This window comes from Lathamus discolor, chromosome Z (genome assembly GCF_037157495.1).
Source record: "Lathamus discolor isolate bLatDis1 chromosome Z, bLatDis1.hap1, whole genome shotgun sequence".
Classification (NCBI taxonomy): Eukaryota; Metazoa; Chordata; class Aves; order Psittaciformes; family Psittacidae; genus Lathamus; species Lathamus discolor.
In genome coordinates, this window is record NC_088909.1 from 100,595,168 (window position 1) to 100,622,019 (window position 26,852).

The 26,852-nt window shown below is 52.4% G+C and overlaps 1 protein-coding gene across 10 annotated transcripts in view; it reads right to left on the reverse strand.

The window, feature by feature from the left end:
* Positions 1–5,828: 5,828 nt before the first annotated feature.
* Positions 5,829–26,852, reverse strand: part of RUSC2 (RUN and SH3 domain containing 2) — a 57,153-nt gene continuing 36,129 nt past the window's right edge. For 8 of the 10 annotated variants that reach the window (XM_065662480.1, XM_065662485.1, XM_065662477.1 and 5 more), the window contains 11 exons: positions 21,862–23,940; positions 18,871–19,653; positions 18,191–18,391; positions 16,847–16,990; positions 16,035–16,111; positions 13,280–13,454; positions 12,220–12,325; positions 11,103–11,149; positions 8,514–9,510; positions 7,710–7,883; positions 5,829–7,434 (listed from right to left, as the gene is read on the reverse strand). In XM_065662480.1, the coding sequence (XP_065518552.1) occupies positions 7,254–7,434; positions 7,710–7,883; positions 8,514–9,510; positions 11,103–11,149; positions 12,220–12,325; positions 13,280–13,454; positions 16,035–16,111; positions 16,847–16,990; positions 18,191–18,391; positions 18,871–19,653; positions 21,862–23,833 (4,857 nt within the window). In that variant the 5' untranslated portion in view covers positions 23,834–23,940 and the 3' untranslated portion in view covers positions 5,829–7,253. The remainder of the gene's footprint in view (positions 7,435–7,709; positions 7,884–8,513; positions 9,511–11,102; positions 11,150–12,219; positions 12,326–13,279; positions 13,455–16,034; positions 16,112–16,846; positions 16,991–18,190; positions 18,392–18,870; positions 19,654–21,861; positions 23,941–26,852) is intronic. The other 2 variants (XM_065662486.1, XM_065662487.1) reach the window with 2 other exon arrangements.

Genomic DNA, 26,852 nt, shown 5'->3' on the forward strand with positions numbered 1-26,852 from the left:
CTGAGAACCACAGTTTTCAGGCTTCGTGGCAGGAGATGCTGCCAGCCACAGCAGCTGGGTTGCTGCTTCCTCTCCCAGCACAGATATCGACAGTCCCCAAAGGACCTGTGAGCTGTGCCCGCCCGTGGCCGGGGTTTTTCAGGAAGATGGAGCCCCCATACACACACAGTAAAACCAGGCAGAGACTGCAGCAGGGCAACTCTCACCTTGTTACTGCCTGATGAGGACTGTGATGGAAAGGACTTCTGAAGTGCACTGATTGTCTTAATTACCTGACAGTGCATGCCACGGGCAGGAAAGACGTGGTTTTGGGAGAAAGGGCTGGGTGCTCAAGACTGGGCTGAGAGCATATGCTCAGGGATTAGCTGATGAGAGCCCTGGGGACCTGGAGCCGAAGTGTTGTGGCAGGTTGTGTTACCAACACATGCTGGGTGTGGGAATGGCCTTGAAGAGGTGAGAAGGTGTCACAGGGACAGCAGTGGGCAGGGAGGTGGCTGCTGGTGACACTGTACAGCTGGAGGCTGGTGGCACTGGCCAGGGCAGCTGACCTGAGGTGGCCCAGGGCAGGAGGTGATGAATCTGTGCTCCAGCTGGATGTGATTGGTCTGCATCCCAGCCAAAACACACAGCAGAGATCAAAACAAGCTCTGGCATCTTTCCTGAGGCTCCGCTACAGGGCTGCAGTCCCTTGTGACAGCCTTCCTCTTTGCTCTTCAGCAAGACCCAGTACTCCCAAGCCTGGGGTCAGGCTTTGCTTTCTACTGGTGCACGTGCTTTGCTTGATTTGCATACCCTACAACACCTTTATTCAGCAGCACCAAGAAGGCCACCATGAGCTGGCCCTCCAAATGCTCCATCCACCCCAAAAATCTGAGCACGATGTGGTACAAGTCTTCTTTTTCTGCAGTTATGGTGCTTGAGGGCAGATCCTCCATCAGTCTTTTATGTCTAGGGACAAAGCTGGAGTCTGCCTGGCCACTTCCTTGTGCCCTTTATGCTCAGAAATGCAGTGTCATCCTCTCAATCTTGTCTGTGTTTCACCTCCTCCTGCAACAGAGCTGGCAGGGCCACTGGTCTCCCCGAGGAACGTGACTTTTTGTTTCCTTTGCTCAGGTTTGAAGCTCACCCATAGGAAGTTTACCATATTGAAATGCTAACAAGTGCCTTGGGGTTGCAAGTGCACAGCCAGCAACTCAGATATCAATTCTCCCTTCCCCTTGATGCTTGTGGGTCTTTCAAGAAGTAGTTGAAGGGCTACAAAAGCACACTCTATCGGTAGGAATAGGTTGTTTATTTGGAGGATCTTTGGAAAAATCAGTAGAGAAATCCCATAAATTGAAAAAGACAAAAAGAATAAATCACATGCCCAATCCCTCTGTGCACCACTGCCCGCACAGTGGCTGTCAGCAACTATGTTAACAGTATATGGCATCTCCAAAAGCCCTTCATTGCCCCATCTGAAACCTCAAAAGCCATGGGGGAAGTGTGGCCCAAGCAGTTGCCGGGAAGCCCTCTTGCTCTTCCGCTCTTCACACTTCCCCTTGCTCCACATCAGAAAAAATCCAGCCTTGAGCGTAACGCGGGCTCTTGCGCGGAGGGTACGGGGGTGTTGCAAGCCAGTGCCACCTTCCCCGGTGGGTCCAGCAGCTACATGCTCTGGTTGCACAAGGCAAACCCAAAGCCACAAAGACAGCTTTGGCTTGTTTGCACCAAGACAGGACGCAGGTGTCCTGGGGCTTCTGGGTTTGGCAGGTCCCACTGTGACACCCCATCACAGAGCACAGGTTTGGCACAGCAGGAAGATGAGCAGGGTCTATTTGTGTAGATTGCAGGCAGGGAGCTCCATCCTAATGTGATGCCAGAATCCAGGCATTCTGTCTCGCACATATCCCACCTTGCCACGACCTCGCAGTGTGCTGTCATCTGAGCCACGTCTCACAGCCACCTTGCCACCGTGGGGAATGTCATTTCTCCTCTGTAAGGGTATACTCTCCCATTGACCCTACAGACCTTGTGTCAGATTTGAAACTCTTGAAGTGTTTGCAGAAAGGACTGCTGGCTGCTTTTACAGGCTGTTCTTTGCTCTCTTTTCCTGTTTGTCTTACTGAACTTCTACATCTTATATACTATTTTTTGTCATCTAGACAACTCTTTGAAGGGGCCTCTCTGTTCCACATAACCTCTGGCCCTAATGCTTACCCATGCTGGTTTCTCCTTACCTTTGATACCAAAAGCCCTGAACGGCTACCTTAAATCTTTGCAAGCTTGCTGGACACTGTGTGACCATGTTGCTTCTTCTAGCTTCATTTTATCTGAGTTTCCTCATTTCACACATTTCCCCTTTCTGAAGATAAACAAGATGCCACTGGATTTTTACAGTCTTTGGTGATTATGCAGGGTCATGGAAACGAAGCATGTTGTGGCCATCACTATCGGGCATCCCTTTCCTGAGAACGTGCTTATCCCAGTCCTGCATGGAGCTCAGTTCCCTATCTTCCTCCTTGGCTTTGTGGCGCACGTGGAGGAGCCACACACCAATGCCTTGCTTGCCTCTGCCTGCTACTGCAAATCAGCCAACGGTAGTATTACATCCGGTGTCTTCCTTTTGTTTGAGATTCTTGTTCCCAAAGGCCTATCTGTGGTGCAAAGAGGTCTGCATCCTTCTCCTAAAGTGGGGACCCCATTGCTGGGGCCACACTTGGAGAAAGGGCTCCTGCCTGTTCCTGCCTGCAGTGGGAAGTTGGTGCTTGCACCTGCATGCCCTGCTCCCTGCATGATGCTCTCCAGAAGCAGCTCCTCACCCAAATCTCCTCCATGCTGCCACCCATGGACCACAGGCAGATGCTGGTGCGCAGAGACTGGCTCTTGCCCCATGAGCATTGCAGCAAGGAGAAATAGGGGCTCTGTGCTGTGAAGGCTGCTCGAGGGCAGTGCTGACACTGAGGTTCATTCAGAGAAACCCTGTGGGTTTCCTTGTGCAGATGGGGGCACTGAGGCAGAGAGGGAGTCAGCGAGGGGCCAAGGAAGGAAGTCAACATGGCAGGCGCCTGTTTCAGTGCTGGGTCCCAGGACATGCTGTGACCGCAGCGCCGTGTGTCCTCCGGCCGAGAGGGAACCGGGATGTGCCTGCTCCTGCCTCAGCATTGCTCCTGCCATGAGCAGGGTCACACCAACCAGGGGACAGGGAAGCAGCTCCTGTGACCCTGGAGCAGGAGCTGGCCTGTCCCCAGGCAGTGCTGCAGAAGGGCTAGCCTGAGCCCTGGGTGTTTTGAGCATGCACAAAGCTCTCATGTGCTCATACATGGTTTGACAACCCCAAAGCAGTGGTCACAGAGGTGCCAGAGACACTCATATACCCATCCCTGGTGGTCCCTGCCCTGTATGGCATAGCTGCTGCATGGAAATCTGTGGGGTTTGGGGATGTGTCACTGCCTGTCACACTGGGAGGGTGAGCGCTGGGGCTGGCTGCCAGGAGGGGTGTGGGAAGGAAAGGCATTCCCCTCTATGTGGGCCTTTCCCTTGGATGCACACATTCCTGCTTGCAACCCATGCTCCCTTGGGCAGACGTCTGCCTCTTCTGCCCTCAGACTCTGTACTGCCTGCAGCCCTTGCAAGAGAAGAGTCCCAGCAGAGCAAGAACCCTTTTTCCATCACACTGACACTTCCAGGCCAGCTTGGACAGGGCTTGGAGCAACCTGGTCTAGTGGAAGCTGTCCCCATCTATGGCAGGGGTTTGGAACTGGAGGAGCTTTAAGGTCCTTTCCAACCCAAACCACGCTGTGATTCTATGATTCCTTGAAAAGCTGCTGTATTGATGCGGTACCTTCTTTGTTCTCTGTTGGACGCCACAGCAGTCATGATGATGTGGCAGTCACACTGCTTCTGCAGGCCTGATACTGGCTGCTATTGGGTCTGTTTGATGAGACACCCTCTGCTTCCCCATGAGTCTTGCAGGCACGGCTTGCAGGTCTGTCCTTGGAAACTGTTCGTGGCATCCTGGCTCAGCTATAGGGTTCCCCCTCTGAAGACAGCTCTCTTGCTCTGGCTGCATAACCCCAGGGCCCTGTGCTCCCCCCAGGGCTGCCTGTTCTCACTCCATGAGCATCCCCATCCCACCTCTCACTGTGTGTCCTGCCCAGATGTGCATTCCCACCTCAGGCCTCCCAGCCTGTCCCCAGAGCAGCTTGGCAGTTTGCTAAGGGCCCTTCCTTGCTTCCCACATGCAGGATGCTCCTGGGGTTCGTTCCCAGAGTCCTGCACCTCTTTGCTAAGACCTACTCTGAGATCTGCAAGGACACCAGGAGCAAATTCCCTGAGCAGCACCCGAGAGCTGCCTGCAAGGAGCAGGACTGGAGGGCATTGACACTGCTCCAGGACCCTGCACAGGTTACATGCGATGGGCAGGACTGACTGTGCATCTTGCTGCTGGTCCAGAGCTGCCCCTGGCCTCGCTCTGCACCTCAGGACGTACGAGGTGGGCACTGGTGCTGGGGTGGTGACTGCTCTACCCTGTGCCTGTGGTGGGCACAGGAACATGGGACTGGCCCTGGCAGGCCGCCTGCAACCAGGATGTTGGGAAGGGGCTTTAGCTGGTGCAGTAAAGAGGCCAGGGACTTCCACTGTTAGCTAGAGAAGGGCTGCTCTGCATTGCCGTGTGCCTTCCAGCCTCATGGGCTTCATGCCCCGTGGCCAGTTCCTGACTGGGACAGGCTGACAGCCACCACCAGGACCTGTTTGAGTTTAGCCAGATGACCCTGAACAAGACTTCAACAGCAGCAACCCCAAATCCATCCCCTGACACCCTGCATCCTCTGCATCCAAGGCTGCCCCAGCAGCAAGCACCCAGGGAGCTGCTCCGGCATGGAGCAGGGATTTACAGGCGGCTGTAAATCCCCTCTCATTACCAAGGGCTGACTCAGCATCATGCAGCACACAGCCCTCTTCCCCATTTGGGCCAGTGCATGTGTGGAGAGCAGCTTGGATCTGTAAACAGCCCTGACCACCATCCCCCCTGAGAGGTTGACTAAACCATCCTATGTGCCAGCCCTAGCTGCTCTGTGCCTCTCCAAGCCAGGACTGGGGCTTATGCTGCTTCATTTATGGATTGTTGTTTTTTAAAGCTTTTTTGACTCACTCCACCTCTGCAAATTGTTTGTCCACATTCATACAATAAACTCCAGTGTGATGTTCTTGCAGCAAATGATGGAGCCTCAAGCAGAGCTTTTCCATACTCCTTGGAGCTACTGGGGTATAAAGTGAAGAGATGGGCTCTTAACGGCTCAATCCTGCTGGACTTAGAAATCCAATGCTTGTGCATTGGAGCCCTTCCTCTGTGGGTGGCCTGCAGCCACTGACCCTTGTGGACAAGTTATCCCAGGCTCTGTGTCCCAGCCCCACAACCCATCCTTCACCACCTCCTTCCCTTGCTGCTCAGGGTTTCCTCCTGCTGCCTGCAGGTTACAAGTTCCAGTGTGGCTGCATCTGTGGACATCTTTCAGTGCCCCGAACACCCTAGAGAAGCTGATGCCAAACTGAAATGGTGTGAGCTCCGCTGCCTGGGTCCCTATGAGCATGCACAAGGAACAAAGGCAAGGAACCCCGAACAACACCGCCTCCCACGATATGCCATCATCTGGTGATTTGATATAGCCCCCTCCCCAACCTGAACTGACAGGTTTGATTGATTGATAGGTGGGAGCAACCTATCTCCTTCTGAAGGTCTTGTGTTGGTTGTGATGGAGGCAGGTCAAAGCCTGCAGTGCAGACCTGTGCAGTGTGCCATCGGACCCTTTGCAGGGATGAGCTGAAATCACAAGGCTGGGCAGCAGTGAGCTCAATCAGCACCTTTTTTATTAATATGCATCATAAATAAAGAAATAAATAAAGGTGAGACACCTTGTTCTAACAGGGAAATACAAATTAAATATGGTGCAACGTCCACTAAGCGATGTACAAGCAGGAGGTAACCTTGCAAGACCAGGGTTCCTTGCCATGGGGAAGCCAGCCCAGGCATGACGCTGCAAGCAGCATCAACCCAGCCAAGGCACCAAATACTGGCATGGCCTTCCATTAACACTTTTCCACCTGATGGGCCAATGTAGATCCCCATCCCAACAGGTGGCATAAACATGGCAAGGAAAGGGTTGACTGGCATTGCATCTACCGAACACCCCAGGATCCCCAGCAGCCCCTTCTGCTCGTACACAACATTTGTCCCTCCCACCCCGCAGCATTGCTCACCAAGACCAGAAGCCCTATGCCAAGGGGAGCACCACCTCTCCCTCCCCATCTCCCCATCTCCCTCTGGGAGCACCCTCCAATCTACCTGCTGGGAGCACTGCCCCCAGCACCAAAGAACATCCCTAGCCCAGTCAGGGACCCTGCCCTCACCCCCTCCCCTCCAACCCCCCTCCTCTGAGCATCCCAGGGCTTCCCAGGCTGCCTGCTCAGCGTGGAGGGCACAGGACCACCCCTCACAGCACCCATCTCCACACAGGGTGGCACTACCCATCCCAGACCTACATAACACTGAACATCCATGATCCTTCCTCAGGACTCAATGCAACCCTTTGCTCTGCACACACACTTGTACCCCGTTCCTATCCCCAGGCCAGGCACAGCCCTGCAGTGTGGCAGTGCCAGGCCACTTGGCCAGGTACAACGCAGCAGGAACCTCTATAACATGTTAGGACAGGGCTGCTCCAGTGTGGGGGAGCCTCCCTTGCAGCCCCTAATCAAGCCACCGTGCAGCCCATCAGCTCAGACTTGCAAAGACCTTGCCAACACACAGTGCTCCCAACCTTGTGGCTGATGATGCCAGGGATGCTGACAGCTGCAGATGGCACTGCTGCCCCCAGGAAGGGGACAGCCAGCATCCTGCACCCTCCAGCATGAATGTGAGCTGGGGTGCTGCTCTGGAAGGGTCTGCTTGGATTCCTGCTATGTATGAGTCCATGGCCTATGGGTGCAGGAGATGGTGTGGGGTAGAGGGGGTTCAGGTGGTCCCTGGTGTGGCTGCATGCACGGCAATGCCTGGCAATACAAGGTGCAGCTTGCAGAAGACCCTGGGGGCCGAGTGGCCTTTGGCAGCTGCATGAGGAGGAGCAAGAAGGAACCACCTATGGTTACTGTATTCTGTAATGGCATGAAAGGTAAGAAACTAGCAAGAAGCTGTGTCTGTTCCCCTAAGCAGGGTGGGCTTTCCCAGAGGAGCCTAAGCAGCCCCTGGTACTGTGCTTGGCCCCCCAGCCACGTTAATAGTCCTCATCCTCCGGGTGGGTGACATACATGATGGGTACGAGTCCCTCCTCAGAGCCGAGACTGCACTGCAGCCAGTCACCATCCACCTTGGAGATGACCTGCAGGATATCCCCTTTGTTGAAGCTCAACTGTCCTGCCTCGGTGGCAATGTGATGACAAAGGGCTTTCACCTTGCTGCAGGCAGAGGGAGGCAAACGTTAGCTTACCACAGGACACTCACCCCGAGGACCAACACAAGCACAGAGGAACAAGGAAAACACCTCCTGCCTCCCTCCCCAGCCAGGCTCCCAGCTCTGCTCACCTCCAGATTGCAGTGATGCAGCTGGATGCGCAAGCTGCATCCCTGCCCCAAACCATCCCCTGGTCCATGAGGGGCAAAGCGAACTGCAACAGGCAGAGCCATGACAACCCCAGCCCACTGTGTCCCAGCACCACAGGGTGACACTCACCAGGCAGAGTGAGGAACCAGCCCCTGGGCTGGCCGTGCCATGGGGGTCTCTTCAGATGGCTCTGGCTGAGGGGGCTCTGGCTCAGGAGCTGCTTCTCGCCACATGCTTGCCCCGACAGTCTGGGCTACCAGCTGGAACACGGACTTGTCCAAGCTCAGCCAGCCAGAGGGCAACCTGCAACAAAGAGACAGAGCCGATAGTGGCAGGGAAGCGTACCTGGGGGTAAGGAGCAGCCACGGTCATGCCCTAGAGATCTGGCTCCATGCACTGTGGTTCCCAGTCTGTTTCCTGGAACCACACCACCAGCATCCTCCAGACACACCATGGACATTTGCAGTGTCCATAGAAGCAGTAAGGGTAGAGATGGAGAGGCAGTGTGAGGAGGTCTCAGCTACATGGGGCAACCTTGTGCCTTCTCCTGACCTGTTGTGTGCAGTAGGGATGGCTTCATGTTCTATTCTCCATATGTGTTTTTGGGAGGGATGGGTGACGATGGGGGCCATGCAGCAGGGTCCCTTCCCCTGCAGAATGGGCTTAGGAGCCGAGGTAATGGTAGAGTTTGGGCAGAAGAAAGCCATGAGATAGATCAGGCAAAGGTAGGACCCAAGGGGAGCGGTGGAGTAGGAAGAATTAAGGCAGGCCAGCAGGCTGGCAGGGGTGGGCAGGGGTCACAAACCCCTCTGTTCACACACTCTCTCTGATATACCACTGTGGTATATCCAGTGGTTGTCTTGGCTTCCCCCCACACTGCTTCAGCACCAGGTTAACCAGCCCTCCCCAGCCCCAACCTATCCCTGCCCTTACCTGTTAGGCTGCCTGGGCTCTTTTTGCACCTTCCTGGACCCAAACAAGTGTCCCCACTTGATGGGCTGGCTGCTCTCTGATGCACTGGGGCTGCTCTCCTCTTGGGGGGCTTCTGCTGCTGCTCCCACTCTTTGCTGAGTCCCAGCCTCCTTCTCCTTGCTGCGTTTCAGCTCTGTAACCACTGAGTCTGGGGGGCTGCCCATCCAGAAGGGCCAGCTCCATTCCTTCACCTCTTCGCTTACTGGTACTTGCTGGGGCTTTTCCAAAGGTTCTTCCACAACTTCAGGACTTGGTTTGTTGGCAGCCTTGGGCCTCTCCTCCAAGCTGCCCTCAGCAATGGGGCAAGCCTCTGCACCCTCCACCACCCCTTCGCGGGGAGGTGGTGCCTTGTGGGTCTCCACTGACCTGGGTGCAGTGTTCAAAGCCTTCTTTTTCTTCTCATACCGGATGAACTTCGAGCCTTCAGCTGAGCCCTCAATGTAAATCTGAGAGCTCTGCATGAGCTGGTACCACCAGCCTGCCTGCTTGTCCTTCTTCCCCTCCCATGTGCTGTCTCGCATCTTTGTGCTCTCTCGCATCTTTTTCCTCTCTTCTTCCCTGTCACCATCCCTGCAGGAGGCCCCTACCCCCTTGACCCTCTCTTTTGCAGCTTGCTGGGGGCTGTGGCCTGGGGAGGTGTCGCCATTCCTGGTACCCACTTTGCATGCTTCAGGGGCAGTGCTGCATCCATCCGGATCCTCGCTGCTGCCCCGCGTCCGCATCAGCTGCAGCGTGGAGTGTGCAGAAAGCAGCAGGTCCTGCTTCACACGCAGCAGCTCCTTCTGCTGCTGCTGCTCTTTGCCCATCTGCATCAGGTGGTGCTCGAAAAGCAGGTCTAGGTTGAAGGGCAGCAGGGAGAGAGGCTGGAGCAGGAGCAGGAGCTCCTCGAAAAGAGGCTGGCACACGCTGTGAGACAGGCACAAGAAGCCCACCGGCTGGTAGTGTGCCAGGATGATATCTGTAGGGCAAGAGACATTAATTACAGCAGAGGCCCTTGCACCTTTGCCAAGCCACCAAGAAGCTGCTGAAGCCATGGGGAAAGGAGCTGGACACTTGTTTTTGGTCACAGCTGTGGCTGCAGTGTGAGGCTCAAAACTGGGTCCGGAGCACCAGATGCTCTGTGAGCTATCAGCAAACTGGCCCAGATCCTGCTTCCAGTCGGCAGCAGCCAGGACCTCCCTGGCAGAGCATCCACCGGGATGACCTCTGCCACAAAATACCGTGGGAATAGTGTGCAAATAAAGAGCATCAATTTTGCCCAGAGAAGCTGTGCCTGCCCCATCCCTGGCAGTGCTCAAGGCCAGGTTGGACACAGGAGCTTGGAGCAACCTGGTCTGGTGGAAGGTGTCCCTGCCTGTGGCAGGGGTTGGAACTGGATGAGCTTTAAGGTCCCTTTCAACGTTAAATTTCTTTTTCTCACTTCCTGGAGATGAACAAAGAGATGCAGATCCCACCAGTACCAGTCCCTTGCAGAGAGGTGTCAGGGACAGTTGAATATTCTTCCCAGGGACCTGTCTGGGCTGCACTGTGGATCCTAACAGAAAACGGACTAGCATTTCAACCTGCAGCATTCATCCTTCACTTCACTCGGCCACATGTGCAGTACCCTCTGCCGCAGCTTTACTGCCAGGTCTCACTCCCAGGGACTGAGTTAGGAGCAGGATTCATGAACTCTGCGAGATAACAAACTTACACCACAGACAGGACTTGCACCTTACCTCCAACCCCTTTGCTAGGCCTTCATCATCCTGATAGCCCTAGCTTTTGCTCACACTTCCAGCTCTTAATGATGGCTTGAAACTGGTGGTCGTCTTCTGCTCCAGAAAACCAGGATGCTTTCTCTTACCACACTGCTCAGTCTAAAGGCAAGTCTACTTTCCTGCCCGCTCCAGAAAGAAGTGCTGACTGCCCATGAAAACCTGGGAAATGTCTGCTGTCAGTCCCCAGGAGACACTGGGCTCTTCTTGCAGAGCTCTGGGCTGAGCACAGTCTGAGCCAGCAGCAGTGCTCCATCAGGTCGAGGGCACCTGTCTCACTGTGCACTTAGCACTTAGTCATGCTGCTTCTAAGCACCAGGCAGCTTGGTTGTGCTGCTGGGTTACGTGCATGCTCTAGAAACATTTCTCATTGGAAAAAAACCCAGATACATCCATTAAAATCTGCTTTCTGTTTGTCAGGAGGGTTTTGTTTCCATTTCTCATGCCTGAAGGGTTTCGGTGAAGTGTGTGCATCTCCACCTATACAAAGCTCTCAGGCACTGGGTAGGGAACACAGAAATTCAGAGAGGGTCTCCTGTGGGTAGATGGAGGGATCTTCACTGGAGGTGATAGCCTTAGGTACTAACTGCAGCTGTGAATGATGTGTTGGGAGCTGCATGGAGCTTGGACTTCCACCCAGGACTTCCCTGGTACACTGGGCTGTGTGCAATCTCATCTTTCAGCTCAGAGCAGCCTAGGCTGAGAGACCAGGAAGAGAAATGCATGTCCTTCCTGTGCTCTACATTGTGCAGAGTTTGGCTCCCACTGCAGCCCACAGCCCTCAGGCTCTTACCTTCATGGTTGTAGAGGTGGTTGAACCAGAACTCCAAGGACCGGATACTGCAGGAAGGGAAAACAAGCAAAGAGAGAAAGAAAGAATGAAAATCAATTCACCTCCTTCATCCTCACTGTTCTATGAAAAGGAAATGTGACTTTAAAAGGGCATTTATACAGCATGAACCTATGAACCTCAAGACTTAGTGACAGTGGTTCACTTCTATCTGTATGCACTGACCACAGCCACCCAGCCTGCCAAAGGTCCAACCAGTTTGCTTTGCATGAGGCATTGTGCAACTTATGCCCTAAAAGCCACATTTCCAGCAAGTTTCCTTGTCATTTAGCTCCTATGCCCTTGACAGAACGTAGCTTTGCTGAGAAGAGCTCATGTGGAAGAAACAAATCATCAACATAAGACCATTGCTGAAGGCCTGGCCCAAAATATGCTGGTACCTTGTGCCAGCAGGGAGAGCTGAGTAACCCTTGGTAGGGAGATCAGGGCAAAGCTTGCTGCTGCTTGTAGGTGTGCTCCAACATTTGGAGACCTTGGGGACTCCATTGCCACTGCCCTTGCTGTGCTGTGCTCTCTTGTGGAGAGGAGTAGGAAAATACTGTCCTAGCAGCACTCATCCCTTCACCAGCAGAAAGACATTGCTGGCTTCTTCTGCTTGACACTACGTGTAGTGTGCACACTCCTTATCCAACCTTTAAGGGCCAGCCTTTTGTCCTGGACCAGGGCAGTTTCTCCTTCAGAGCCTCATGCCCTGGGATTCACTACAGCTCCAGAAAGCAGTGACTCAAGCTGTGATTTCCAGGAGTAATTCGTGTATATATTATGTCATGTCTAACGTTGTATAAACCCTGACAAACAGAGCCTGCCCACCTAATGTTATGGGGCTAAAACTAGCTGACAATGTTCTTCAGTGGGCTACAGCCATCCCTTCTCAGCTCTGGACTGGCAGGGTAGGTTTTGATCCTTCTGGAGTTCCCTGAGGCTCACAGCTTCCTCCTTTCCTAACCTACAGCTAGGGAGCAACTTACCAGGTTTCTTGAGTCTTTTCATTGGCAACTCTGCCTGCCTGCAGTCTAGGACCAGGACAGTGACATGCAGCCAACCCAAGGAGCCTACTTACTTGAGGAGGCCAAAGATGAACGCGTTGAACCTCATGCTGTGGTTGGTGAGCTCTGTGTACTGGCTGATCTTGCTATAGAGGCTGTGCAGCAGCTTGGTAGAGGGGCCTATGGAAGGAAGTAAGATGCTGAGATTAGCTGTGGTCAGCAAAGGCAAAACTGCACCACGGAAAGCAGCATCAAGGCAAAGACAGATGTCTTTGTGTCTGTCTGTGTGCCTGTGCCTGTACGTGCATTGCCTCTTCACCAAACACCAAGGTGAGCTCACTCCATCCCAACAGTTAGACTCTACAAGAGAGATGGCTTGTGGTCTGCCCCAGACTGACACTCCAAAACTCTGTGAGAGTTTCAACACCACAAGGACCTGCCTGCCACACTTCAGGGACAATCACAGCCCTTGACTCAAAATCAGCAGGTAAACAGAGAATTGTGGTGGGTGGTTACAATCTGTGGTATATGCAGTCACAGAGACAACCACAGAGCTGCAGATTTGCCACATACAGGCTAGGATACTTCCAAGCCCTGGATATAAGCTCTTCATGATGCAGAAATCAGTGTGGCCCTGCCATCTGTAACCTCAGAAAGGAGTTATCCTGGATGGCAGCCACAATCCAGGGTGCAGACTGGTGCTAGCAGAGGGTACAGATGTGAGCATGCTTGAGCCAAGAGAGCTGTGAGTGCAAATTTACTTACAGACCAGGCTAGAGCACAACTCTGCCTTATACAGTAGCTGTGCAGGGCTAAAGATGAAGGTCCAGAAACACCCTGGAGACACAGAGGGGGAAAAGGGGCATTCTTTTTGTTTGTTTGTTGGGGTTCTTTTATTGCTAGATCCTGTTATAGGAGAATTCATAAATTTCAGGGTAAATGACAATAAATATTTGGGCAGAATAGAGCAGTGGCTCTCCTGTCTTGCAACATAAGATCAGGCTGCACCCTGTCCATGCAGGAAGATGGGTACTAGTCTGCATTCCCATCTTTATAGTCCACCTTCCCCAGTACCTCCCCACCACAACACAGGAGTACCGCAGAGTGATGGGCATCACTGCACTCCCTCCATACCTAGCTGGGTGGATGCCTCCACCACGCTCCAGGGGATGTTCCTCCTTTGGCCAATGATCATGTCTAGGACATAAGCCTTGAGTCCGTCACTTAGAATGTCCCGGACAGCAGGACACAGGTATTTCAGGATGAGATGTCCCACGTTGGGGCTCACGGAGCTGTTCCCAAGTTTGGCCTAAAGGGCAACAGGCAACAAGGAGAGTGTTAGTAAGTACTCTAAAGGTACAAACGCATGCAAACAGTCCAGCCTCACTTGCCTGCTAGGCACCCAGCAGGCAATATCCGGGCTACAATGATGTTCTGCAGCTCCTTGAACAAGCAGGCCCTTCCTGTTCACCTCTGCTGCATCATACACCAGCTCTGGATTGATCCCTGCAAAGTCTGCCCCAGGGTGGGATGAGGCAACATCTTGGGAAGAAAATACCCCGGTCTGGGAAGAGGATATCCCAATTAGAAGGAATGACTGATTCTGCATATAACAAGGCTGTCCTGCTGGAGGAAGAAAAGAGTAGGGGATTTTTCTGCTGCAGATTTTCTTGTTGCTATTTTTGAGGCATCCTGCAAGCCACATACAAACTACCAGCACTGAGGGGTTAAGGAACACTTAACTCAGTGACATGTCACGCTATAATTCCTAGGGATTACTATAAATAAACAGGATGAGGGCAAAATGGATGGTCAGAGCTCAGGTTGAAGTGAGGGAGCATGTAATGGCCCAGCATCCGCAGAACAGAGGCATATTGTGCTGTGTACAATCTTTGGGCTGCTGAGGGGGGTATCCAAAGCCTTGCACATCATGTTGGTGGTCCAGGCAGTTGTGTTCAGTGCATAGATTTTAGCAGCTGAGATGGAATTACATTGGCCAGTTGGCACAGGTCCACAAAGGCCCTGAACTGAGGCTGAACTTCTGAGTCAGGAATAATCCCATCAGATCCACTGAGCGTGGGAGCATCAGGGGTGGGTGCTGCCTTTTGACAGGTGAATGCTCAGCCCTTGTCACACTGCTGCATCATGGAACTTGAGGCCAAAACCAAAGCGTTATCTGGTAAGTAAAGGAATGGGGGAATACTGCAATTATTCCCCAAACCAGCACTGCAAGAATAAGAAATTCATATGAAGCCTTAGAAAGCTGTGGGAATCCCAACAGCTCTGGTTACCCTGCACAACAATCTCTGCATCAACAACAATTGTAATTAGTGGCAAATTACCCTGCCCTCTGAGATAAGATTGAATGGGTTTGGAATCTGTCCCAGTCAGGTTTCTTCTTGGGGATGGCTCTCCAGAGCAGTTGTCATGTCCAAATAGTGTCACATTGCTGCCCCAGAGTACCCTGGCTGAAGCAGAGCCTTCACTATTGAGAGCAGACACCACTGATGTTCATTGAGAATGGAATTTGCCATGGTGATAACAATGTCTGGCTGATTAACAGCATCACTTAATAAAACAAGACTTTGTATAAGCAATATATTAATATGTTCCTTAGTAACTACCTTAACCTTGGAAGAAGAACTGAATGACTGATAAAGGGAGAACATCTGCACCAAAAGGTGCTGAAGACAGAAGAAGTACTAGAAAAACAAATAGCCAGTAAGAAATTGCAGTAACTGGGTGAAAGTTAAAGGTGGCAGGAGGAGATTGTGACCACTGACTCAGTTCAGGACTGGAAAAGCCTGTGTCCGTTGTTTGTTGTGTCCATCCAACACCGCCCCCCCCCCTTCCCCAACACTATCACACATGCTAATTTACATGACAAGCAAGGACAATCTACCCAATAGAAGAGAAAGTACTAATTAATCATATATTTGGTAACTTCCGATCAATGAAAAGTAATTTCTTTGTTCTCTGAAATGTATATAACCTGATGTACACAAACTAAGGTGTGCTAGCTTTGTGGAGCTTGCACCTAGCACCCTATTTTGAAAGAGAGCTGACAATAAATTACCTCGACTTTGTGTGTGCACTGGTATTTGCACACCAGGTAATGATTCCACTTTTTGGACAACACCACAATCATGCCACATGTCACAAGACTGCAAACACTGCATGGCACAGACAGATGCCAGCTTGCTTTGCTTTTGTGTTATTTCAGAGATGGGAGATGAGGGGAGCACAGGCTAAAGACAACCAGACCCACAGGCAACTTAGATGCACTGTGAAGCAAGTGGGTTCATGGTAAGGGCCATGGGGGGGTACCCACCTGCCCCAGATGGGCAGTGAATGATGACTTTTTTATCATTATGGAGCCCTGTGACATGGAACAGGATAGGGGATCATGGAGGAGGGAAACAACGCTCCATTGTATGAGAAAAAAGAACTGGCATACTGCATCTGACAAGAAGTCCTGCTGGCTGGTATTCTTTCTTATGAAGAGCCATGAGTGAGTACATAAGAAAGAGTCAAACCAGAGTAAAAGTATATAATACTTGCCCTTAATATTTTTGCAGCTTACAACTGCTTTAAACTCAGAGACTCCCTATGCTGGAAATTATTCCTGTGTGTTTAGTAGACCTCATTGAATTTCCCTTCACCATTTTTTTCTGATCTTCCCTTAAATCCACATACCCTTTTAGCATCCTCAGCATGATGCAGTGAGAACAGTCACAGATTTACTATCTGCTGCATGGCGTACTATCGCCTTTGTTTGGTTTATTCTTGGTACTACTACCTTCACTGGATACCCTGCAGGTTTTGACTGGAAGAGAATGGAGAGGCAGTCTTTCTCCATGCCACTCATGATGTTGAAAGCCAGACATACCTTCACCCCTGGATCCCTGCTGGTTCCAAAGTGAGCCACAATCAGGTCAACAGCAGTGTTGATGGCCTTCACCAGACCTAGAGGGAAAGAAAAAGTCAAGAGAGGTGCCTGAGGGGCTCCTAGGACAGACCCAGACTGAACATTCCAGGAAGAAATCAGGCAGGGGCATATCAAGCCCATGTTAGCGCACATGCACGCTCAGCCAAAAACACAGAGTCCCCCCTAACTCCTCATCAGGACATCCTTTACCTCTGAAATTATACCAAATCAGGTCTGAACAACTCAGCCCCTAACCCTGCCCCTAGAATGGGTCGCATCACAACCGTATGTTCTCCTGCTTTGAATCCTTAATTCCATCCTTTTGCATAAATGGTTTACCATCCAGGACTACCAGTCTTACCATGCAGACCTTCTAAAGTACAAAATCTCAGGCAAGCCCATCTGCAGCATCACACAGGTACACAGGTCTACCCTTGTATACTTAGACAAGGGTAACAACATACCCTGCCTTAGGGTCATTCTGCTCTGCCTGCTTGCTTGCTTTCTTGTGGGCTTAAGAGCCTTTCTAATCATACTTCCTGGAACAAACAGCTCAAACATACTCTGTGGCACACTGCGTGGTGCAGAGACCACACGAACCTGCCGTGAAAACAGCCATCAGTCCAGGGGACATGTATTTATGATGCTGCAGAAGAGAAAGTCAGGGAAAGGAACCATCATGTCTACAGAGATGAGATGAGACGAGATGAGAAGCACTATTCACTATACATTGCTATGTCACACTCTCATGGGTGAGAGATTCACGGACTCACCCTTCTTCTGCAGCAAGTCAATGGAGATGGACTCTGTGTTGCCATCCGGGGAGAGGCAGAATTCAGCTGGGGGTTTCTCTGCTAGTGAGAAGTAGTCAGGGAAAAAGTCAGTGTAGGTGAGCTGGAGTTGCTTCATAGACTGTCCTGCAGGGCCAACACAGGGGAGAAAAGAGTCACCCACAAGCCCTTATACCAAAACCTCTCCAACACTGTTTGCTTTTAACAGAAGAAACCTGCACCAGCTGCAGTCTTCACCAGCTTGTCCAAGGCTGGGACAACAAGGCTACAGGCTTGTTACTCTCCTAGCAATGATTTGTAATGTACAGTTCAACCCACTGCCCTCCCAACATCTAGCTACAGCTTCACTGAGGGCCCATGAGCACTGGAAGATGCTGTGGGAGGTTCACCTTCCTGAGCTGGTGGTAAGGAAAGCCTTCCTGCAGCAGACTCTCAGGCTGCTGTGTGGATAGCCCCAGCAAGTGGGTTCACCAGACAAAGGTATTCACAGGCAACAAACTACTTGTCTTCTGCCTGTCCCCTGGGATGTCCTCTGTTTTCAAGGGGTGACATCTGCAGGAGCTCTTTAATATTCTTGATTTCCATCTGGTTGATTCCCTGGCTCTGTGCTAGGCGTCTTCCCATGGAGGAGTGATGGAGAAAGTGATTGGGTTGACAGATTGAAGTGTAAAGCTTTGGGAAATTCTCCCCATGACTCGAGGATGGCCTGAAGAATGCTCACCCTCCCACAGACAGACCACACTGCTCTTCCCAAAGGACTCTCAAGGGTTCAGCCAAAACCAACCTGCCCCTTTCAGCCCTTCCTGCACAGGTTTTGTAGATCAGGGAAGATGGTAAAGGCAAATCATGGAGAAGACAGAGTCCTGTGGAGCCTTACAGTGCTGCCAGCTGCCCATGAAAGCTACAGCATAGCATGCTGCCAGGGTTGGGGCAGATGGATGGACACTGTGGGGCACAGACACAATATATCTAGGGGCCACAGCTCCTGTGTGAGACATGAAGTACAAGCTGGACACAGTCCAGGAGCACTTCCTTAGGTCTGAGCAGGGTCTTGGACCATTCGCTTTTCCTTCAATGCAGCCCAAGGGAGGACCTGGCTGCTCTCAGGTCATGGAGAAGAAGGGGCGCTCCACACAGATTATACCCATCAGTGAGGTAATTTTCACCTTCCCCTTGTACCCCTTGGCCCCTCTGTGAGCAGATGCATCATTCCTCCTGTTCTGAGTAGGCAGAGCAGTGATGAAGCCAGGCTGAAGCCCCAAGGGATACTGACCCTGAGCCCCAAGGACACCTCCCAAGCCCGCCCAGCAGAAAGGTGTTGCGCACCGTTCAGCTTGCAGTGGAAGTGGCTGGTGTTCAGAGTGCCAGGGAGCTCAAAGATGGGGTTCCCCCGGTTCAGCCGAGGCTCTTGCTGCCTCCTGTCAAGGCTGCCTCCTAAGCTGGGCAGCCCTGAAACACGGTCCAGACCCAGGGGGTTCCTCCGCCTGTACTCGCGCCACTTCAGTGCTTGGGGAGAGAGGTGGTTCGCTAGGATGCCGCAGGCAGTGAGCATCGGATGGCAGGGTGTGAGCAGACGTGGAACGGACATGGGGAGAGAAAAGATGAGAAAGAGGAAGGACAGAGAAAGAGACAGCACGTTAGTTAAAAGTCCAGCAACATTTATGTTAGCACACATACACAAAGGTGGAAGCCACAGCCTGGCAGAACAGGGCAGGAGCCTGGATGGCCTTATGGCTGCAGGCATATAGGAGGCAGATTTGGGGTGCAAACACCTGGCATGGGATGCTGTAAGATCAGCAGTAGATGCTGTTCTTTCAGAGACACACAGTGTTGGAATCAGGACTGCAAATACATGCTTTTAGTGTAGGACTTTTCGTTTGCAGTCAAAGAGATGGCAGGGGCTCTTGAGCAATTTTGCCCTGGGTTGTGGATATGAGAGGATGGTACTACAGGGAGCAGCCATAGCCATATCCAGCTGGAGATGTTCCTGTCAGATGGGTACCTACCATTGACAGGCCGTATGCCCATGCTGCTCAGGGGACCAGAACTGCCAGTCTCACTGCCACTTCTCCAGTGGGGATCTGCATGGCCTCCTGCTCTGCTCATACCACCCCCTGAGAGGGGTGGGAGGGACCCACTGTGGAGTCGGTACTCAGAGAGCTGTAAGCTTGGCTCCATCACTGCCTCCTTCTTGGGAACCAGCTTGGGGTTCTCCTTTCGCCTCAGGGCATCAGCTTTGGTGGTTTGGGAGGGCTGCATGGCACTGACAGCAGGGGAAGACCTTGTGGGAAGCAGGCTGGCAGAGATGGGGCAGGACCTGCTCCTGGGAGGCTGGGTTTCTTCAGCTCTCTCCAAGGTGGGTGAGGAAGAGGAGTCCACGCTTTGAAAGAAAGGCACGTTGCATCGCACGGGAGAGTAACTGCCCAGGGGGGATGGCCGGGTTGTCTCCGGGGCAGGCTTCTTAATGCTGCTGTCATTGCGGGATGCAGCTCCATCCACCGAGCGCTGGGTCAGCAGCGTGCTGTGGGCTTGGCTCCCTGACACTGCTGCCTGCTCCGCCGAGGTGGTCGAGGCTGAGCACTGGGCACTGGAGGAGATCTGCTGGCTGGCAGGCCGGTTGCTGGACAAGCTGTAGAGCTGGGAAAGGCTGGAAGCGAAATGGCTGTGCAGGGCACGGGCCTTGGGTGGCTTGTTGAAATGGTGCTGGAAAACAAAGGGCTGGATGGGCAGAGTCGTGGGGCGCTGGTCCTTGCTGTAGCGTACCACGGGCTTGCTGTCTGTGCCACCACCTTTGGGAAGAGGAAGGGGGACAAGGTGTAAGGATGGGCGGAGGGACAAGCATCATCAGACCAACAGATCAGAGTCAAAAGGGAACGTGCTGTCAGCTTCAGGAGGATGAGCTAGAGGCACCCGCAGAGTGGTTCAAGGCTGAACTGCTTACACAGATCATAAGCTGGCAGCGTAAAGACATGTGGCCCCAAATGCAGAGTTCCTAGCTGTTGACAGCTGTGTGATAGAGAACTGCACCAAGAGCTTATCTCCCCTGGTAGGGTCACCAGCTTCACATTCCTTGACCATCCCTTGCTCCCAGGACAGCCTAAAGTCATGGCCCCAGGTGCCTGCCCTCAACCTGCAAGATCTCTTATGCTGAAGGACTGTCCTTTCCCACACATGTTGAGAACTCACCTAGCTGAGCACAAGCATTGCTCCAATAGCACTGCAGCTTTGAATCCCACATTGCACTTGGTGCTGTTGGAAAGGCTGATGGATTTCCCTTCTCCCTCCCTTTTCTTTCCCTGTAATTGCTCCCCCTCTGGACACACAACTCCCTTCATTCCCCTGCCTGTGCCAGACCTAAGCAGGATGTCCCCAACCAAATCAGGAACACAGCAGAAACAGAAGAGCTTCCAACACTGGAAAACACAGGTCTGCTCCATCAAATGATGGGCAGGGATGTCCTAAGGGAGCGTTCTAGGCTGATCTCCTATGCATGCATGCCTCTGGCTCCTGGTAGGGCCACAATACCCCGAGGTACACCACAGAAGTGTGACACAGTGCACAACACACACAACACTGGGTGCACACATGGGGCTGACTGGGATCCCTGATCACCAGCCTCAATGCATCCCAGTGCAGTGCGGCACCTCCTCTCTTGCTTCCCTGTGACTCTACCAGCCTTCAGCAAATCCTGGGACAAAGGACCCATCCCAAGCACAGCCCTGGTATTACCTGGTGCCTGTGGGGTGTGCTAGGCCTTTCTTCCTATTGCTAGCTTTTAGGCTTGTTTTCCTTCTAGTCCATTCTCAGACCCTCTAGGCTTGCATCCCCATCAGGGCAGACAGGAAGTGCTGGGATATATTTCCCTGAGAGCTCCCATTTGTCTGCTCCTCCCTGAGCAGCTCTTGCTACTTCCAAACGCTCTCTCTGCAAACCAAGAGAGCTGTCCCCATGCTGCCTGCTCTCAGCAGAGACCTGCCTTCCCTACCATCCCACACCGAGCACACATTCAAGACTCAATAAACAAACTGGACAGTACCTAAAAGACTCTTGCTCGAAAGGCCAAAATCTGTCCCACACCTGCCATGGCAACGAATGCCATGCTCTTCATACTTCCTGACAGAAGTCTACAGGGCATTAAATGAAGACAGTCTGGTCCTTGGCATGTTAGGGGCTGTCTACTGCATTTGGGACAGGCTCTCACCTATGACATAGGTACAAGAACTGTCTAGGGCAGAGACAGAGGTCTGCCATGCTGGAGAAGTGGCCATACCTCTAATACAGCTGTCACAGAGCTTCCTCACAAGGACAAATGACAGCAATATCAAGGTGGAAAGCAATTCATGCACTACAGGCTTTCCTGCAGGGGTAACTGTGACAATTACCCTCCATGGGAGCCTTTGCTGCAGTCCAGTGCAGGAGGGTACAACCAAGATATTCCAGCAGAGATACACAGCTGCGCTGATCACTGCAGGACTCATGATTTAAATCCTGGCAGAGACTGTGAGATCCCTGACCCTGCACTGGGAGGAGAGCGATGGCTATGCCTCTTCCTTCTCCACCCCCGCCCCATGTAGCTCCAAAGAAGAAAGGCTAAAAGCTCCTCAATGGCTCTCTTCCCTTCATCTTCTGGGAATGACTCCACTGAGCATCTTCACACCTCTGTCTTAGGAGCTAAAAGTGAGTGATTCCCATGGACTGGGGGAGTACAGCACCCTGGAGGGGAGACAATCCTCCGAGTTGTAATGACGTGTCCTTCCTTACATGATAGAGGTTTGCACAAAACCGTAAGAGGCTTTAGAAACACAAGGACAAGACCCTTGCGCTGATCTGGGTCTGAAATAAGCACAGTAGGGCTTTGCCCGGGGGGTGGTCGACCGAGAAACAAGCTGCACAGGCACCGGTCTCCTATTGCCGTGCAGACTCATCTGCTGCTACCCTCATGCCCCAAAGAGCACCCCTTCTTTTTACTTCTCCATTCTACCTGGTTTGGTCCTTACCGTCTGCTCGGGCTCTAACATCTCTTTGTCCGTGGCCACCGACAGAGCCACCTGAGAAGCTGGCATCTGCTTCCATCAGCAGGGAGAGAGAGGCTTGCTCACCTGCCCCATGCCCACGGGGGACCTTCTCACCGGAGACCGAGTCTTTGGTGGAACACAAAGCCTGGCTGTCCCCGAAAGCATGATTCAAACAGAAGCCCTCACAGCTCCGATTCAGGCCATGGATGAAGGACATGGGTGGAAGACTCTGGCTGCGGCGAGCTCTTTCTTCAAGGAAGGTCGGGCAATCGCGCTGTGTCTCAGGGATAGGTGAGAACTCCAAGGAGGAATCACCGCTGGACCGGAGTGGTGGGGAGGTGCCGTTCTTTTTCCGGCCTTTAGCTAGTTCAGCAAAAGACGTCACTCGCTTTGGGGGAGAGCTCTGGATGGGTATTGCTGGGCTTTCACTCAGCTTGACCGGGCAGCTCACCATGCGCTCCAAGGAGCCCAGCCTGCCGCTGGGGCTCCTGTCCAGGTTCTGATCATAGCTCCTGGAGCGCTGCCGGCTTGTGTTGAGGTTAGGTGGTGACACATTCACATACACCTGACCCTCAATCATGTTCTGGGTGGATTCTCCCTTCGTCCCTTCTTCACTGCGCTCCGCATTGCCCTCTTCTTGAGTCAAGTCAGGCCTTCTAAACAGATAGTATTCAGTGGCCTGGGCTGGGCTACCTTTGGTATGGTCTTCCGAGCAACTAGTTATGGAAGATCCTGCCGGGCTGGGGGATGACTGGGAAGACAAGTCACACGTGACTAACTTGTAATAATTCTGAGTAGCCACAACGAGCCGTGCTTGGCTCTGGAAGCAGGCAGTGAGGTCCGAGCTCTCTGAAGTGCAAGGCTCACAGTGGAGGTGGTAGGAGTTGCAGTTAGCATCAAGAACGGGTGAAGAGGAGTGTTGACACCCACATGGCTTCCCTGAACTCTCTGGGTTATGCGACTCGCAAGACATCTTGGATTCTGTGGGTGATGAATGCAAATCCAGGTAAAAAGCCCCTGTGTCTGAGTGGCTGCAGAAGGAAGAGTCACAGGACAGGTTGGCTGAATTCAGGTTGGATTGAGACTGCCCATTCATTTTGTTGTAGAGAGCACTGAAGTTCACCAGCACCCCATCAGAGCTGTTGCAGGAGGAGTCACTGATGTAGCCCATCTGCTGGTCAATCACTTCAGACTGACTTGATGAACTGTAGCAACGGCAGTGCGGGAGCTCCGAGCTGGAACAGCTGCATGTCCGGCTGTGCAGAGCACCCTGATTCCTCAGGGATTCACCTGTGTTCTGGTTCCACTCCTGGTCACCACCATCAAAGGAGAAGCTGGAGGAGCTGCCACGATGGCAGCTGCAGTCATCCAGGTCCATGCGTTCGGAGGCCTGGTGGCATCTGTTCGCGTTGTTCCTCTTCTGGATGTCGTCACTGCTGATTTTGTCCTCTTGCCCATCCACCACACCGGACCGGCTGGCCATGTTCCAGGATTTCACAATGTTGTTGGAGTCGTGGAGGTGGAAAGGGGGCAAGGCCAGCTCGTGCAGGTGAAAGGGAGGTTTGCCAGCCACAAGTGAGTTGTGTAGGTGGAAAGATTTTTGGCCCAAGTCATCCCCAAATACACCAAGGTCTTCACCCTCAGTCAGCAAGAAAGGGTTGTGTCTCTTACTGACACTAGGGACAATCAATTCCCTCCCTTTGCCTTCTTTGTTGTCTGAGGCATCTGCTGAGGTTTCGGAGGTGTGGAGAAAGCTGCTGTAGACCAAGGAGTCAGTCTGTGAAAGGTCTCTGTCTGGAAGGGCAGAGGTCCGAGTCACGCTGAGCTCTGGCTGGCAGAAGGGGTTGGTCCTTTTGCTCATGGAGCAGCACTGTCTGTCAGGGACCTGGCAGTGGACCAGGGGAATGTGATGGACAATCAGCGTCTCGCCAGTCAGCTTAGGTGGACTATCCATGGTGGGGAATGCTCTTCAGGGCATCAGTTAAGCTGCTGCTACCCATGGACAGGTAAGGCTTCACATGGGAGGCAGGGAAGACACTTCTCATAAGGGAATTCAGATACCTAGAGAGTGAGACAGAAACACAAAGGAAGTCACCTCTCAGCAAAGGCAGTGACTGCTTTAAGCACCCTTGATTTGTCTGAAGCCTTCATGTGCTGACAAGAGCCAAACAGAGTGGTCCTTGTGAACACAAGTACCAGAGCAATAAGTCCTGAGTTGTCCTTCTTCAGGGAAAGCATCTCAATGTAAGACAAACAAGTCCCCCTCCCTGCAGACTCCTGGGACAACACTTGTGCTTTCAGCTGACCCCTCTCAAGCTTATCTGAAGTGAATAGCTGATTTCACTGAAGTGGCCAAAGGGCTGAACAGGCTCCGGGCCAGCTGAAGACCTCGCTGTGGATGGCACTGTATGCTCACAGGAAAACACGCAGACAGCACAGGGCCTGACATGAAGTGCTGCACTCTGATGGAAGCAGCTCATCTTCTACACTGGATCTGCCTCTCTTTGGGAACCTCAAACTTCCCTTTAAGAACCAAAGAGTGAACTGCGCTGGCAGACCTTGCAGCCTCAGAGACACGCAGCTCCAGGCAGAGTGCAAAGCAGGAACAGACTGGAATGGGAAAACAGCAACAATCATTCCTCTCCAAAATCTATGAGGTCCTGAGCGCCTTTAATGGTGCCAGGGGAGCGTGCCAAAGCATGCAACGCCTTATGCACACAAGGGCTTCTTATGTGAAAAGGAGTGGATGACTTCAGTGGGGCTGTGGGGAGCCACTGGTGATGGTTACATAGGTCCCATGAAGCACATTGTCTTCTGCTGACCTACTGGTGGTTAAGCTTAGCTTGCAGTAGTTCCTTTTGTGATCTGGGGTGACTGGTTCACAGTTCTCTGACACTGCCATATTACCTGTGGCTTGTATCTGGTTATGTTATCACCTGCTGTACTTGATAAGAGTACGACTGCCACAGACCACAGCCCCAGCAGCTGTACAGGCAGGGCATTAGGAGCCCCAACTCCCTCAGTGTTCAGTACATAGCAGGTTCTCATAAAGCCAGAGGAAGACGTTCACCAGCATTTGCTATGGAAAAACAGAGGATGTTCATTCCTGTTTCCCCACCTAACCCAGGGGTACAGCCTACAGGCTCCTCCAGGACAGTCTGAAGGGGGTTTCCCTCCTGCCTTCCCTTCTACGCATCAGAGAAGCAGAGGAGTGTATGGGAGAGCAGATAAGGCAGCAAGGAGAGGGAGAAACCACAAAAGACAACAGTGATCCAGGATGATCCTGAGGGAATAAAAACTGACCTAGTGCTCTCATAGATCCCCCACTTGTTCTGAAAATCCTGGCCGAAATACCCTTGGTCAGCAATCCACATCCCATATCTCATATGGGCATCCTCAGTACTCACAGCCTCCTGACACCACTTACTGGGGTGCAGCTCTGGCCTCCAGGACCTCAGGTCTGCTGCCAGCACTGTCCATTAGACTCCAGAAAGTGCCATTCGTGTTATCTGTCTTTGCCTACCTTACCGCAGCATTTGTGACAATAATGGATTGGATGATAATAGACTTGGAGCAGAGCTGCAAAGCCACATGGGAGCCAAGGAGGGAAATCGAGAAATGTGGGATAAATTAAGTTAGAACAACAGCGTAAACAATGAGACAGCTCAATAGAATGATCAGGAACTTCAGCTCTTTCAGCTTCATGGCATAAGAATGGCAATTGAAAGATGCTAAAAATAAATATCAAAAGAAGACTTTCCTCCCACACATAGTAGTGCTTCCCACAGACATGGGATGACGCTGGCAGGAAAAAATATATAAAGATGGAAACGGACCTAGCATTTACAGTAAACAACCAATGATGTCAGATTTAATGCAAACACCCGGGTTGGCATTTAGACAAGCCTTGTGGTATACCAGAGATCATCATGAGGCCTGCCTGAGGAGCACGCTAACAGTCATGCCTGCTTCTGCTGGGATGCTTCAGCCAGGGTTAGGCTCTGAAGCAGAGAGGTCACCAGGAGCACCTGGGAAACATCCAGCTGGATTACAGTGCAACCATAAACTCTCCCCCACCTATTAGTCTCCCTAATGCCCATATGACTCTTCACTCCCCTTTCAGTGACTCCTCTGTCTTACAAGTCTTTGGCTCCTCTCCCACAGCACTCACTACAGAGGCTGAGAGGAATGAGTCTGTTCTCACCCGTGTTCCTGGGGGAGATCTTTTACATCAAGGATTCCCCAGATCACATTGTTCAAGAATCACTGTGGCTAACAGCAGCCTGTGCCCCTGTGCCTAGCACACACACATGGTGAAAGTGGTGCTCAATAGCTGGGGTATTCTTCATGCCCCCACCATTTGGACCTTGTGAACCACTGGTGGTACATGTAGAAGCTCCAATTTATCCTGTCTCTCTCTGCCTTTGCAGCTGATTGTTATGCTTAAATCACATCTCTCCCTAAGCCTTTTATGTATCTTGAGTGTTTCCACGATGCAACCACTTGAAAAGCATCATTTTGAGGACAAAAAGATCATGATGAGAGCGCACTTCACTGCTGAAGCACTGTGTCTCTGCTGCCTTTGGGAAATGGCTGCCTTGGAGCCAGCTCCCAGCACCAGCACCAGTCTGCTGACAAGCAACACACACTTCACATTGGTGCAGACGCTGCTGTGGGAGGACAAGCCTTGCACAGGCACACTTTGACATTTGCCAACAAAATGTCAGGAGAGCTGACACACGGCCATTTCCCAGCTATCCCTCCCAGAGCTCTGCTGCAACACACAGCTCTGCCCAGCTATTTGGTCTCAGTGGCCGCACAGGCTCCCCGGGTGGACTGTGATTCACTGGCTGTCACAGATGCGGCAGCAGATGGATGCCCACTCTGCCTGCACCCACAGCCTGCTCCCAGCACAAGGCTCTAAGGCCCAATATCATGGGTGGCACACAGCCAGCTCCTGCTGGGAGCCATTC